Source organism: Aphidius gifuensis, linkage group LG3 (genome assembly GCF_014905175.1).
Source record: "Aphidius gifuensis isolate YNYX2018 linkage group LG3, ASM1490517v1, whole genome shotgun sequence".
NCBI lineage: Eukaryota > Metazoa > Arthropoda > Insecta > Hymenoptera > Braconidae > Aphidius > Aphidius gifuensis.
The window spans coordinates 24,703,834-24,719,672 of record NC_057790.1 but is presented as its reverse complement, the minus strand read 5'-3'; the positions used below and the strand labels follow the sequence as shown (position 1 = coordinate 24,719,672).

At 24.1% G+C, this 15,839-nt stretch overlaps 3 protein-coding genes across 3 annotated transcripts; 1 reads left to right on the top strand and 2 right to left on the bottom strand.

The window, feature by feature from the left end:
• Positions 1-426: 426 nt before the first annotated feature.
• Positions 427-4,817, bottom strand: LOC122853164 (neuroendocrine convertase 2). Its single transcript, XM_044153457.1, has 12 exons — positions 4,223-4,817; positions 3,747-3,851; positions 3,401-3,665; positions 3,280-3,317; positions 3,126-3,202; positions 2,787-3,051; positions 2,504-2,716; positions 2,329-2,429; positions 2,017-2,250; positions 1,788-1,952; positions 1,602-1,719; positions 427-1,532 (listed from the first exon to the last, which is right to left on the bottom strand). Exons 1-12 carry the CDS (start codon positions 4,409-4,411, stop codon positions 1,365-1,367), a joined length of 1,938 nt encoding a protein of 645 aa, XP_044009392.1. The 5' UTR covers positions 4,412-4,817; the 3' UTR covers positions 427-1,364.
• Positions 4,818-4,913: 96 nt separating this feature from the next.
• Positions 4,914-9,883, bottom strand: LOC122853162 (protein toll-like). The gene is made up of 5 exons (XM_044153454.1): positions 9,625-9,883; positions 9,353-9,543; positions 7,287-8,501; positions 6,883-7,198; positions 4,914-6,810 (listed from the first exon to the last, which is right to left on the bottom strand). Exons 3-5 carry the CDS (start codon positions 8,474-8,476, stop codon positions 5,308-5,310), a joined length of 3,009 nt encoding a protein of 1,002 aa, XP_044009389.1. The 5' UTR covers positions 8,477-8,501; positions 9,353-9,543; positions 9,625-9,883; the 3' UTR covers positions 4,914-5,307.
• Positions 9,884-10,257: 374 nt separating this feature from the next.
• On the top strand, positions 10,258-12,850 carry LOC122853161 (pre-mRNA 3'-end-processing factor FIP1). The gene is made up of 4 exons (XM_044153453.1): positions 10,258-10,703; positions 10,815-11,858; positions 11,954-12,342; positions 12,422-12,850. Exons 1-4 carry the CDS (start codon positions 10,530-10,532, stop codon positions 12,540-12,542), a joined length of 1,728 nt encoding a protein of 575 aa, XP_044009388.1. The 5' UTR covers positions 10,258-10,529; the 3' UTR covers positions 12,543-12,850.
• Positions 12,851-15,839: the final 2,989 nt, after the last annotated feature.

Here is a 15,839-nt window from a genome sequence, read left to right as displayed (position 1 = left end):
GTTTTCGGTATCGTTGGACTGACTGAACCAGTTGCTTTTAGTAGATTTATTTTCAGCTTTTTAAGTAACCATTGGTCCCGGTTGACATTAAAAAAAAAACAAAAAAAAATAAAACACTTTTGTGTGTTCCCTTAGGGCAAGTGTATTATTTATTTCGTTCACTCAACAAATAAAATTTCAATTGACAGACATGTAATTATTGAATTGTTACTTAATTATTTTACACACAACAAAAAGCTCACAAGACACTTGCAATCTCAAGCGCAAATATTTATTTTTAATTTTACAAGAGCATCTCTTTTTTTTTCTTATTCTAATATTAGTGTAGTCAAACTAATATTTTTCAATGTATCTGTATTCAACCAATGTTCAATACTGATACATCATATTAAATTTTATATATATTTTACACAAAAATACTGTTAAAAAAGCACCATCGTATTATTAAATTTTTTTAAAATAAATTGAATAAATAAATTCACCAATCGAAATATACCAATCGAAATTATTTCTATTGTTTTTTTTATGGAAAAAAAAAACTTGTGGGTTTATATTTACAAGGACAAGATCAAATAAATCAACAAATGAAATTTTTTTTTTTTATCAGTTTTTAAGCTGCTTTATATATCTGGAAAATAAAAATGATTTTTTATTGATTAACAGTTGTATTACGTAGATTGAAATGAAAAATAATCATAATTCTTCAAAAATTGAATTTTTATATTTGGAACAGTTATAATATTATTCAAAATAATTACATTCATATATTTATAATTTATTTTATTCATGGATAAAATAAGAAAACATTTTACAGACAAAAAATAAACAAAAAAAAAAACATTTTTCAATCTCGTCCATGATATTTTTATTATTTATATATACTTTATATTATTCAAAAAACAAACACGATATATTTTTGATCAACAAAACACACTGTCAGGTAATGATCATGATAGTAATTATTAATTATCAATTAATCAATAATTACTATCTGAATGAGCGCACGCACAGATAGCATACATGATTAAAAGCTCACGAATTTAAAATATTTCATATACAGTTTTCTAAAATTTAAATCTGTTTAAATTTTATTATAAAATTATATTTGGTAGTTTTTTTTATTTGTTATGGTAAAAAAAAAAAAAAGATCACGACATGAAGAATAAAAAAAAAATGTAAATGTCATCATAAGAATGCTCATTTAATATTTTTTTTTTGTAAATTGAATTTTTGATAAAAGCATTTCTTCGAGAGAATTTATCATCAGTTGAAATTTAAATTAAAATGAAATTATTGTAATTGTTTCTATTTGATGATCAAATATGGATTAAATATAAAATAATGAAATTAAAAGAAATAATTAACTAATTTGTTAAACTTGAGTGTTCTTCATGTGCCTTTTTAACAATTGCCAATTTTGAATGTGGATCAGTTGTAGATAATTTTTCATAAGGTGGTTCACGTGTTCCATGCAACATGAGAGTCCATTCTTTGAACCAACCATGCTGTGGTTTTTGAGAATTAAAGCTAATCTAAAATAGAAAATAGAAAAAAAAAATTTGGTAACATTGTATAAAGTATTTTTTTTTTTAAATATTTACCTCAAGTAGCCAAGTTCCTTGTGGATACTCAGCCCAAGTATGAGTTGTCATAAATGGCCACTTGGTAAAACCATCACGATTGTCATCATCATGAATTCTTCGACTCAAAATCATGGATCTTGAATAAATTCATTAAATTATATTACATATAAAAATAAATGTATTTTAAAAATTAAAATATTATACCTAGTTCCCATTGGTGAGGTGAGAAACAATTCCAAGTCACCACGACGTGATGCATTTACTGTTATAACTGCTTGTACATGCTCAAGATAATTTACAGAATATTCAGTCCCAGAACAAGCATCAGTTTTTATTTTCAAAAGAATTGAACGATCACTTGGAATTTCTCTGTAAAAAAATATAAAATTACAAATGAAAATTGTATCTAAAAAAAGTATCAATATTAACTTACTGAGTTACACCAATAGATCCAGCTTCACAATGATATCTTGGTGGAACAGTTTCCCATTTTTTAGCAAGTGCTACAATTCCACCAGCATCAAGAACTCCATAACCAAATAAATGATTAAATTCCAGACCTACACCATTCATAGTCCAATGAAATCTTCCTTTAGCATCAAACAATGAGTTACGTTTTGATGACAACACTGTCAAATGTTGTATATCTCTCCAGGTAAGTTGTGGACTGTAAAATAAAATAATCAAATAAATTATTAAACAATTGCATTAACTGGAATTATAATTAATTATCATTATAAATTACTTTGCTTCAAGTGCCAGTGCAAATACACCAGCAGCTTCTGGAGCAGCTGCTGATGTTCCACTATGAGTTGTTGTACATTTTCCATATAAATCAGTTGTTGCCTAAAATGATCAATAATTGCTTAAAAATTAAACACGAAAATCAATATAAAAAAACTGTAAGAAATTATAATTACCACTCCAGTGTTTGGATCCTTGGCACCATTACTAAAAGTTGATGCAAGTGTACTTGAACAACTTTCATCGTAATGAGCATTTTGTCCATCATTTATGGCACTGTTGATGCTTACTGTCCACATACTTGCTGCGTATCCATCACAATTACAATCATCCTCTTCTCCTCCATCACCAGATGCCCATACATAAATATTTCCAAGACCTCTTCTTCCCTAAAATAATTTTTTAAATTATAAATACTATTACATTTAAAATAATTGGTTAAATTAAAATTTAACATACTTCATTAACACCACGAACAATTGCACGCATTGTTGCATTTCTTGGTCCATCAACAGTTTTACCATCATCTGTTGGACCCCATGATGCACTGTATATGTCAATAAGATCAGGTTCATGACCCATACTATTTGCTTCAATTAAATCAGTCATATAAGGCTGATCAAGCATTCTAATTCCAGCTATTTTTGAATCATATGCAACACCAACACCACATACTCCATTGTCTCGTGCTGCTGCAACTTCTCCTGCACATCTTGTTCCATGACTAACAATGACAAAAAAAATCATTAAAATTTTTTATTTATAATTTACGTATTGTACTTTTTTAGTTTACATTACCTATTGAACCAGTCGTCTGTGTATCTTGGATAAGGATATGGATCATTGCTGCTGAAATCGTAAGAAGCTCGTGCATTCTAATGAAAAAATTTATCAACATAAATTTAAATATGTTATTTGAAATAAAAATTCAAGCCAGTGTTTTTACACTTACATAATTAAACTTTAAATCTGGATGCATATAATCAACTCCTGAATCACGAAGAAAAAAAAATGTTTAAATCCAGATACAAGATTCAAAAAATAAAATAAAAATTATACTGTTAGTGACGTACCATCATCCATAATTGCAGTGGTGACATTTTTTCCAGTAATACCCTGTGCCCAAGCTGCTTCAACATTTAAATCAAGTCTTGGTTTTCCTCCATTTTGTCCAGTATTTTTGAGGTACCATTGATACTGAAAATATGGATCACTTGGCTCCGGGCCAACTTGTACCTTCATAAATTTATTATTTAACGTCAATAAATTTTCTGTATTTAATAATCGATTGCCACGTTTAACTCTTCTAAATCCAGTCTGCTGCACAGCTGTATGAATCTGCAAAATATCATGTTAAAATTAATCATGTTAAATTAATCAGTGACGTAGAAAAAAACAAAAAAAACAAAATCATCTTACCAGTGGATCAATTTTAAGTCGCCTAGTGTGTGGAACAGATCGTTTACTTCGAGCATGAGGAAGTGCTTTTTGCAAAAACTGGTATTCTTTTTGATTTCCTAAAATCTATTTATTATAAAAAAAAAAAAAAATAATTAGAATATTTAAATTAGTTTGATAATAATAATTGCGTGACGCAAGTGATTCCTCGAACCAGTACAACATCTTGACACTTATTTTATGAGGGTTTATTTTCGCGCACGTGTATGACATACTATTTTTTCCATCTGGAAAATTATTACTTGGCAATGGCGACATTTTTATAATTGCCTAAATATAATTTGCTAATTTAATAAAAAAATTAGGATGCATAAAAGTTGAAATATCATATTGAAATGAAAAATAGATACAATAAATGTAATTTAAATTAATAATAATTTAATGAATATTAAAAAACAAGGACTTTGAAGTTGAACATATTGAAGATAAAAACTCACCGATCCAAGATTAATGAAACCATTTCTTTTGGCAACTTCATCTGCTAAAGTTTTATCAACAGATTGTTTTAATTTAACGAGAAATGAATTTGTAAAAACTTCAGAAGTTGCACGTACTTCATTTGAATGATCAGAATTAAAATTTAAAAAAGTTAAAAAAAATATAAATAATGAAATACAATATTCCATTATTAAATTTTGTTATTATTAATGAAGCTTTTTTTAAACTTTATTGTAATTTGCATTTATTATTTGCATTTACAATAATTTTTATAACAAAAATAAGATAATTATAGCGAATTTTTTTAGCAAAAATTATATGAATTTATATTTTATTATTTTAACTGAACTACTGTATCATCTGTATGTGAACACATCACAAAGATGAAACAGTCTCTACTTGATATTATTTTTTTTTTTCCATAACAGCGTGCTTATATTGATTATCTTATCAATTCAAATGCGTGCGCACAAATACCACTACTATTTATTAAAATTTTTTTTTTACTTTATAGCTAACTAAACCACCTGACGCTTATATATATTTTCCTTTTTTTTTTTTTTATATGACACAGCTTTTCCTTGGCATCAAGAAACTAGGAGTACATTTGACCCAAAAAAAAAAAAATAATAATAATAAAACCCAACATGAACAGCCTGAAAAATAAAAAAATAAAAAATTTAAATTTAATTACAATATAAAATTATATTTTTTATTATTTCATAAAATATTATCTATACAAAACACATATTATAAATAAACAAAATTAAAAACTCTAAACAATTAACAATTTATTTAAAAAAAAAAAAAATTATTCCATTTACTCGTTTTTTTTTTTTTTTTTTTTCTAATTAAAAAACCTACTTACTCGATTAATTTTATATATATAAAAAATAAAATTTTTTTTTTTTTTCATAACAACAATATTATTTTTAATAATGACATGGAAATCTCAAAATTATAATCTCCATTTTAATTATATTTACAGTATATTAAATTTAAAAAAAAAAAAATTAATATTAAATAATTCGTTGTTTTTTTTTCATACATAAAAAATATTTTTTCATGATGATATTATAAATTTTTACTTTGTACAGCCATTTTTTTGTTTAACACATTTTTTATTTTTTTTATTAATATAACTATCATGTGGTAAAGTGTATAATAATTTTTCCCAAAACCAAGGATCACCCCATTTGACATACGTATTCATTTTTAAATAATTTTGTAATTCTTTATCAAGCTCTTCTGTCGGTGGTATATCACCATAAATAATAACAATAACTCTAGTTCTACCATCTTTAATTGCTTGACAATGAGCAGTACGAAATTCCATTTTACCCCATTCACTTTTTAAAAAATTTTTCGATAATACAACAATAGTGCGTCTTGAATTTTGTACTGAATATGTAACCTGATTTGGTATCCACTCACCAGCTGGCCAATCACGATAATGTACACATAATTTAAATGGTTTTGGTTGACTCTCAAGTCTTGATACAATATTATTAACAACAAAATCATCATCAACATGTGAATAACTTATAAATGCATCATATTTTTTATTTTTATCAATTTCATCTTCAGTTATCCAACGTAAACACCATTTTTTAGAATAAAGCCATATACGAATTTTATGTTCATAACGATAATATAATACTGTTAATATTGCAATAATAATACCAACTGATGATATACCAATACAACTACCAATTATTAAATCAATTGTCGTTGGACATATTTCATCAGATGTCATTAAATAAACCTTTATATTTTTTTCTCCACATGTTACTTTTTGTAGCTCACGAAGACGTGAACCTTCTGTTTGTATAAATTGTAAAAAATTACGATCATTACAATCACAGCTCCATTTATTATTGTGTAATGTTAAATTAATTAAATTTTTTGAATTTTTAAAATTAGTCAATACTCTTGGATCAATTGTTTTTAAATGATTATCATGCAAACTCAATACACGAATATTCATTGACAATGTCTCAATTGGAATATTTAAAATATGATTATATGATAACAGCATAACTGTTACTTTTTCATAGCCATACCGATCCAGCGGTGGCATATTTATTAAATAATTTTTTGATAAATTAATTTCAATGAAATAATCATCTGGTGCTTTTATTAATTTTGGTGCTTGTGTTAAATTTTTACTTGAACAATCAATTAAATATGCACGATTTTCTGGTCTTATCCAACATTCACATTTATCTGGACATGTTGCATTTAAATTGTGTGGTTCATCTATTAAACATTTTAATGATTTTGAAGATAAATCAACAAGGTGTTTATCGTAAAGCCAATCTGGCTCTTTACATAATAAATTATCCATTTTTATATTTAATATATTATCTGGTGATAAATATGTGCTACTTTCTAAGTAACAAAGAAATTGATATATTTGACAATCACAAATTAAAGGATTATCATCTAGTAATATTGTGATTTTTTTTAATTTATTTTTTGTTTGTAAAACTGGCTCGTAATAATTATTGTTAAATAATATTTTTTGGATATTATTTTGTCGCAGATCCAGGGATAATTCATTTGTTATAAATTGAAAATCTCTTTCCTAAAAAGTTTGATTATAAAATTAAAATATAATTTTGGATATTTTATGGATATTGTATGATATTTACCGTACCAATAGTATTTTTACATTATTTCTTGATAAATTTAGATAACGAAGATGAGTAGAAAATATCCAATCAGCAAATACAACTGATATATTATTATTTGCCAAATGTAATTCTTGAATACTTTCACTTGTATAATGAAAAGGTGATCTTGGACCATATTCATCTTCATATATTACTGCATCTGTTAATGATAATTGATTGTGTGAAAATTTTGCAATTCTTAAATTATGAAATGCAAGTAAACTTTGTGAATGAATTTTTTGTAATTTATTTCTTTCTATATTTAAAATTTTTAAATATGATAAATCACGAAAAAGATATCTAAAAAAAAAAAATCAATAAACAATTATTAAATTTTCATATACAAAATAAATATTAAATTAATTTTTTTATTTTTATTTTTACTTACTCAGAAATTGTTACGATAAAATTATTTGATAAATTTAATTCTTCTAGTTTTATTAATCCTTTAAATATTCCATCTGGTAAATGTGTTATGTTATTAAAACTAATAACAATTGAGCTTAAATTTTTACAATCTTGAAATAATTTTTGTGGTAAAGTTTGTAAATAATTACGTTGTAAATCGAGATTCTTTAGAGAAGTTACATTTAAAAATAAATTATTAGGTAAATACATAAGTCCATTTCGACTTATATCTAATATCATAAGATTAGTTAAATTTTTAAAAAAATTATTTGGAAATGTTTCCATGTTTTGTTGATTTTCTGAAAATTTAAATTTTTCAAGTTTTTTATTATTTGTTAATAAATATTCGGGTAATGTTGTCGTTGAAAAATTATTTTTCGCTAAATTAATAACTTGTAATTGTGTTAAACGTGAAAATAAATCAACAGGTAATGTTTGTAATTTATTTGAATGAATATCAATTGATATGAGTGATGAAAATTCATCAAAAGTACCAGCTTCAATTTCTTCAATATTATTATCCCATAAATTGAGTAATTTTAATTTACTTAATTTACCAAATATGTTTTTATTAATTTTACTTATTTTATTCATGCCCAATTCAATGGCTTCTAAATTTGGTGTTATTAAAAAATTATCTGGTAAATGTTGAATATTATTCATACGTAAATTAAGAACTCTTAAATGTTCAAGATCAATTAATAAATCACTTGTTATTCCTGCTAAAATATTATCAGATAAACTCAAACGTTTAACTTTGTTAAATTTTTTAAAACAATCTCTACTCATTCGTATTGTTCTATTTAAACTTGAACGAAAATCTAATTCTTCAACATCTTCAACAAGTACTTGTTTTGCTATGTCACCAAGAAATGAACATCTTGGTAATGGACATAATCTAAAAGTTAAACGTTTAACATCTTCAGCTCTATTTGCATATCCCAAATGAAAATCTAACCATTTTGTGTATGGATTGTGACATGTTATTTTGAGATAATCATAAGGTTTATAAATAACAGTGTATCCATAGTCTGTACCATTTTTTGCACAAAAAATTTCATATTTTCCAGACATATATTCACATTCAGTACAATTTCTTCCTTCAGGACACTGAGCATTGCTCAACGACACCAAACAAATAAAGACTATGCTCTTTGTTAAAAAATTCATAATGATATTTTGACTTCCTCATTACCTGAAAAATTTAAATTTTAAAAAAATTATTATTGTAGTAGCATTATAACAAAGAATTTATGATTACATAAGATTCAATTATTTTTATACGGCGTAAATAAATGTATGCATGACAAATCAAACAATGAAAAATTTAATTTTTTATACTGTTTGTGTGTTTGTAATTTTGTTTAGTTTAATTCTGCGATAGAAATAAATTTCGTTTAGAAAAAAAATGACTCACCAATAAATATTCAACGTAAGAAATTTAAAAAAAAATTCTCATTTTTCTAGAACAATATTTGACAAGCATTGACAAACACAAATACAAGATAAGTCGAGACTTTAACTAACTGAAAATTATTCAAATTGATAAAATATAATCATTGCAAAATTTTAATTATAAAAAAAAAAAAAAATAAATAATCTAGTTTTTTATGATAAAATAATTTTTTAATTTACATACTACGTTTTATTTAATTTTCAAAGTTATTTTCCTTGTTTGTTTATTGTTTTTTTCTTTAAATAAAATGAAGAAATTATCAAGCTATTAATAAATTCAATAAAAAAAAATATTATCATACAAAAATATGTATGTATTTAAATTTTAAAATGAATATATTTTTCCAAGAATATGACCTTGAAATTGTGCACAGTGTTAATAAAATATTATCATTATTATTATCTATAAATATAAGTATGTGTATCCAGTATTCAACTGGTTCCACAAGTTTTTTATTTGCTTATTTTCAAACAATAAAAAATGAAATTTAAATTAATTATATGAAAAAATTTCATCTTTTAAAATTTGGCTAAATAATTATTTAAAAAAACTAAACTGTTTAAATATTTTTTAAAATACTTTTGACTTACCAATGTGTCAGTATAATTATACACCAAGATAAATAAATAATTTAATAATAAATTGCACAGTTGAAACTTGTAAACTTTAATTGCACCATGATAAAAAAAAAATAAACAAAATACATAGTAAATTTATTCTATGTATAGAAACAGATGTTTTATTTGTTTATATACATATTATAGATGATTGAAATGTATATCTAAATTTACAATCAAATATAAAATATGATAAAGGATAGAATGATATTGATAAGTACACTCGTACAAAAATTTTTACTCACTAAATTAAAACGTATTTGTATATTGCCTATATAAATTAGATAAAAGTAAGATTAATCTATTAAGTGTTATAAAGCCTCGACAGTGAACGAGATTATATCACTTCATACGAGTCTTTGACAATCACGAGAGAGAAAGTCACACACAAACTACACTGTAGCTTACTATTTATAATAAATAAAAAATCACTCTTTTTTTTTTTTCTCAATAATATTGTAATACTAATTATGTAATTAAATTAAATACCTAGTAATTATTTTTCTTTTTATAAAATTGTATTTACAGTAGTCATATTTATTTATAAAAAATATAAAAAATACAAAACAAATTGTTAAACGTAGGTATGTGATTTTAAATTGCGAAATTAATTTTTTCTTCGTCGCTTTCTTTTTTAAAAGAAAAAATTAAAAAAATAAAACAGCTTTTTGCGCATGACACTGAGCAATGTGCAGTAAAATTATTTAAAAAGTATTTTTTTAATTTTTTCAAATACAATTATTAATTAGAAAAAGAGAAATGATTTAATTATTTTTTATTTTAATTATTTATTTGATAATTTTAAGTTGAAATTGTTGATAAAATTTTAAGAGAATAATATATAGGAGCTTTTGGTTTTCTTTTAGTGGCAACAATCATCTTGATGGTAAAAAAAAAATGGAGGTTTCAAAGTGCGTATACACAAACTTAAAAGTTAAAATTGGGATAAATAATTGGAGTGAATTGGAGTGAATTGTCCATTAGACGCGAAATTGTAAATTAAATATTGTATGAGTGTATTTTTGTTTGTAGATTAATTGCATTGTTCTCAACCTGTTGACATAATGACAGCTTGATATTTAATAGCCGTTGATATATTTTAAGTATTACATCTCATTGATAATTATTGCTTTTAAAAGACTCCATAAACATGGCAGATGAAAGTGAAGATCAGTGGCTGTATGGTGATTCCGGTGACAGTAAAAAAAGTGAATCAAATCAAGATGAAACACCATGCGATGAAGACACAGTTGTTGAAAATACACCAGCAATTGAAAATTCGGAAGAATCAATTTGTCCAGAACAACCGGTTGAAACAACAGAAGTAATTATTTTTGTGATAAATATAACCTATCAATTAAAATCCATAAAGCCTGTTATTTAAATTACCTTTGTTTATTTATTATTTGACTAAAAAATGCTTATAATATTTCAGGCTGATGCAGAAAAAGATAATTCTATTGATAAAGATGTAGATAAATTAGCAGCAAAAGAATCAACAACTTCAACAACAACAACAACAGCAACAACTGAACAAACAACAGTTGAGTCTTCAGTGGCAAATGGTACAAAAGATCAAGAAGATTCAAATGACAGTGAATCTGATTCAGATGATGATGTTCATGTTGTTATTGGTGATATTAAATCAACTCCAGCAACTGGTTATAATAGTTTAAATATAAAAAGAACTGGTTTATTAACAAATGCACCTGGTGGTCTTGATAATTTAAAAAAACAAACTGGAAAATTTAGTATTGATGATTTTGAAACAATTGGAGTTATAAATGGCATACAAGCACATGAATATAATTTAGATCAAATTGAAGATAAACCATGGCGTCAACCTGGTGCTGATATAACTGATTATTTTAATTATGGTTTTAATGAAGAAACATGGCGTGCTTATTGTGAAAGACAAAAAAGAATGAGAAGTGAATCTGGTGTTGGTCTTGTATTAAATGCTGGTGGTGGTGGTGGTATTGGTTCTGGTATTGGTGGTGTTGGAGGTGGAGGTGGAGGAGGCGGAGGAGGTGGTGGTATTGGTGGAATTGGTGGTATTGGTCCAAATCAAAATATCACACGTATATCACAAATATCTATAACAAATGATAATAGTAAATATTCAGGAATTATGGGACCCAAAAGAGCTGGACCACCACCTGGAAGAAAAATGGCTGGTACAATTGATGTTATTGGTTCTTCTGGTCTTGCATCAAGAAGAAATTTAGATAAATCACCACCAAAAGAAAATGTTATACAAGTTATGACAGCTGATCGTCGTGAATATTCAAGAAAACCTGGTTTTCCTGATATGAGTGTACCACCACCAACACATGGACTTCCATCTAGTTTTGATATGCCACCACCACCTGGTCCTGGTTATCATGCAAATGAACCAGCACCATTTTATTTACCAGATCCTGATTCTTATTATCAAAGCTATGAACCAACTCAAGACAGTCAATGGGGAAATGATCCAGTAATTATTAATTTTCTTATAATTTTATTTATTAAAAAATAGCACAATTGTATTTCTATTTTTATTTGTTTTTTTTTTTTTTTTATGTATTATAGACTTGGCAGCCAACAAATTTAGCAATTCCATTGACTCACAATGACGATGATAAAAATTCTGGACCAAAATCAATACCAACAATGGTGCCACCATTATCAATACCACCATTAATAAATACACGAGATCAACGTTGTGATTCATCATCACGTGGACCAATTGAACGAGAACGTAATGATAGAGATATTGAATCATCAAGTAGAGAACGTGATAGAGATCGTGACAGATCAGAAAGAGACAAAGATTCTAGTATTCGTGAACGTGAACGTGAACGTGATCGCGATCGTGATCGTGATCGTGATCGTGAACGTGATAGAGATTCTATGCCTAGAGATGAAGATAAAGAACGTGAACGTGATCGTTCACGATCACAGTATCGCCATAAAGACAGGTAAATTATTATTTTATATTTTAATAAATTTAAATAATCAAAATTATATTATCAATTTATTTTTTTATTTTTTCAATAGACATCGACATCGATCAAGATCACATTCACGTCGTCATAAATCACGCTCACGTAGCTTAAGTCGTCGTAAGAAGAAGTCAAGACGTTCTGATCGTGAACGTTCAAAGGAAGACAGCGAATAAAAATTTATTTTCTACCTCTTCATGAAATAATATGATTTTACAAAATAAGAATTTTAAATAATAATAATTCCCTCAATTCAATTAATAAAGAGTGTTTTTTTGACAGAATCTTTTCCTTTTTTTTTTGTGGATTCTTTAACTTGACATGGACACTTTTAAATTTCTAATGCCAAAAAATCTAGATGACTACAGAGACAAACAAGAAGAAGAAGAAGAAAAGAAGAGATTTTTTTTTTAAATAGCAACAATTACCTAATAAAATTCAATCTTTAACAAAATAAACATTTTAATATTTGATTCGTAAAAAATCCAATTTCTATTTTATTAAATGTTGACAAAGTTAATCAATGAATGTTTTTTTTTTTTTCTCCTAAATTGCTGATTATTTAAAAATTAAAACTTTAAAAATTATTATTAATAACATTTTTATATTATCAATATTAATTAATATTTCAATTTAAAAATGAAATCAATAATAATTAACTTTTATTATTTAATAATTTTTAAAGTTTAAAATCTTTTAATTATTAATTAGCATTTATCAATTATTGATGAATAAAAATGATTATTTTCAGGTTTTTTTAATTTTTTTTTTCTTGTTTATTAATTTTCTTATGATGCTCCCTAAATGAAATGCATAATCATTAATTGATAACATTTTTAAGTATCATATTTTTATTGTTTAATCAAAACTTTATGAGTATTATATTTATCAACTCGATCTACAGATCATTTATTATTTATTTTTTGTCGTAAAAACCATTGTCAAAAATTGATTAACACATATCATTTATTATGGCATTATTAAATATTTTTTTTTTTTCGTTTTTTTTTTTTTCAAGTTATTTTTTCTACATTCTATACACTAATATACAAAGTATGACATTTTCCATCTCATTTAGATATTACTATAACATTTCTCGTGTTAATTCCACTAGTAGTTAAAAATTTTTTAAATTAATTTTTCGATAAAAAAAAAGAAAATAATAATTAAAATAATTGAAAAAAAATTTACAAAAAAACTATAATATTTTCAAATTTAATAAAATGTATACAATCATATTTATATATTTATTTTTTAATTAAAAAAATTAATTCAAAAACTATCATCGAATTAATTTTCATAAATAATATTATTTTTTGTAATTTATCTATAAAATCTTGAATAATTTTTTTTAATATTTATAAATCAAACTACAAAGTGGAATTTACACAGATCTTTTTCCCAATATTTGTGTTTTATATATATAATACAATTAGCATACAGTAGTAATAAATCATATACAATTATTACAATGGTTAAATATATAGATTAATTAATTCAATAAATTTTATTATTTTTTTTTTTTATTTGTTCTTATTATTTTTATATATATATATATATATTTATGATTTAAATGTCCATTATTTTAATTTTTAAATGTTTTTTTTTTTTTTTTTACTTTTTTCGATTTTTATTATTTTTTTTTTTTAATTTTTGTATGGTTCGAAATGCACACACATATACATAATTACATATATACATATATAAGTGTATATGACACGATATATACACATATATATATACTTTATTAGTGTATACATTTTTCATATTTTTTAATTAATTATTTAAAAGTTTATACCTTGTGCTATTTTTTTTCTTTTGATTATAGTATACACATAACACATTTCACTTAATTATCAATAAGTGTGCTAAGCATCAAAAAACATGCATCTGTTTTTTTTCTTTAATTTTAATTAATTTTTTCTTTTTAATTTCAAATCCCAGTATTTATTGATTTCGTTTTTTTTTTTTTTAAATTAAAATGCACATTTATTATATCAAAATAAAATCAAATATAATTTGATTATTATTTTTAAATAGTTTTTGTTGGTTTTTTATTGAGAAAAAGTATAAAATTTATTATTTAAAAAAACTTATGGGAAACTAAAATGAAATTTATATTTTTTTTTTTGCTTTTTTTTGTTTTTTTTTTTTTGTTTTTACACACTATCGTATTTTGTCGTTGGCCATATTCTACAAAAAATTTACACTATATATAATATGAAAAAATGTAGAATCGTATATAATTTACATTTTTCACAATTTTTTTTTAAATTTTAAATGAATTATTATCTAGTTATTACCAAGTTATAGAATATTAAATTTTTATAATTTTCATGATAAATTATAAAGACACTATAACTACATACGATATAATAATAAAAAAAAAAGAGAAGAAAATAATAATAAATCAGTGCATGAAAAGTCAAAAATTACTATTCATTAAAGACTTAACAAAAAATTAATAAGATTACTAAGATTACTACTACTGAACGCAGCGGCACCGTAATCTTACAATTTACATATAAAAATTTTTATATTTGTTCCATAATCTGAAAATTGTAACAATGAAATATTGTCACAAGATCACAGAGATATCATTTTTATTTTCTTTTTATAAAATGAAATTAATTTGTGGCAAATAAATCGATAGAGTTTGAAATTGTATTTGTTTTTTTTTTTGTTTTTAAATCACTATCAATAAAATCTAATTAATACTTTAAACAAATCAGACATACAGGTCTTAAAATTACATTAATATAAGCAAGTCAATTACTTCCTTTATTATTGTTTAAAAAAAAATTAATAAATCAATTTGTTTTTTATCTTTAATTGTTGTACAAAAAATTATCTGTAAACTAGTTTTTTTTTTTTTTATTTCAATCTAAATTTCATTTTGGTTTTATATTTTAAATCTTATCTATTTTTATATAATGAATAATTATGTGATATTGATTTACAAATGAATGATTGCCTTACGGCTAGATAAATTATTATCTCATTTTTTTTTTATTTTTGAAATTGACCTGCATTTTGGAATGTTATTCTGTTGATATTTTTGACGTAGACATGATTATGATTACGTCGCAATTCATATTTTTCGATTGTAAAAATGAAAGAGGTTTGAAAAAAAAATAATATATAAATATATTTAACAAATAAATTATCTCAGTGATCGATTGACAAATATCTGTTTTTTTTTTTCATATTTTTTTGAGTCTATTGAATATATTTTCGGGAAGAAATACCGTCAACTTTTTGAGTTGAACGTTATTGTTGTTTTTTTTTTTTTGGAACACTTTGTCTCTTCTGTTGTTAAATTTTCTTTCGTTTATTTATATATACAGTATATTACAAACACCGCTGCTAGAAAAAAAATTTTTTTTTTTTTCTTTTTTCAGTCTCAATTCATTTTCTTTCTTTTTTTTTTCAACGAAATTCCAGTTAGAATCAAGCCTATTTACTTCATTCTA

Excerpts from the sequence above, each read along its gene's own strand:
- LOC122853164 (XM_044153457.1), bottom strand. The coding sequence starts at position 4,411 with ATGGAATATTGTATTTCATTATTTATATTTTTTTTAACTTTTTTAAAT. Across the intron at positions 3,052-3,125 it reads ACAGACGACTGGTTCAATAG|TCATGGAACAAGATGTGCAG; the intron begins GTAATGTAAACT and ends TGTCATTGTTAG. Across the intron at positions 2,430-2,503 it reads AGGATCCAAACACTGGAGTG|GCAACAACTGATTTATATGG; the intron begins GTAATTATAATT and ends TGATCATTTTAG.
- LOC122853162 (XM_044153454.1), bottom strand. The coding sequence starts at position 8,476 with ATGAATTTTTTAACAAAGAGCATAGTCTTTATTTGTTTGGTGTCGTTG. Across the intron at positions 7,199-7,286 it reads TTTATCGTAACAATTTCTGA|ATATCTTTTTCGTGATTTAT; the intron begins GTAAGTAAAAAT and ends TTTTTTTTTTAG. Across the intron at positions 6,811-6,882 it reads ATAATGTAAAAATACTATTG|GAAAGAGATTTTCAATTTAT; the intron begins GTACGGTAAATA and ends CAAACTTTTTAG.
- LOC122853161 (XM_044153453.1), top strand. The coding sequence starts at position 10,530 with ATGGCAGATGAAAGTGAAGATCAGTGGCTGTATGGTGATTCCGGTGAC. Across the intron at positions 11,859-11,953 it reads GTCAATGGGGAAATGATCCA|ACTTGGCAGCCAACAAATTT; the intron begins GTAATTATTAAT and ends TATGTATTATAG. Across the intron at positions 12,343-12,421 it reads CAGTATCGCCATAAAGACAG|ACATCGACATCGATCAAGAT; the intron begins GTAAATTATTAT and ends TTTTTTCAATAG.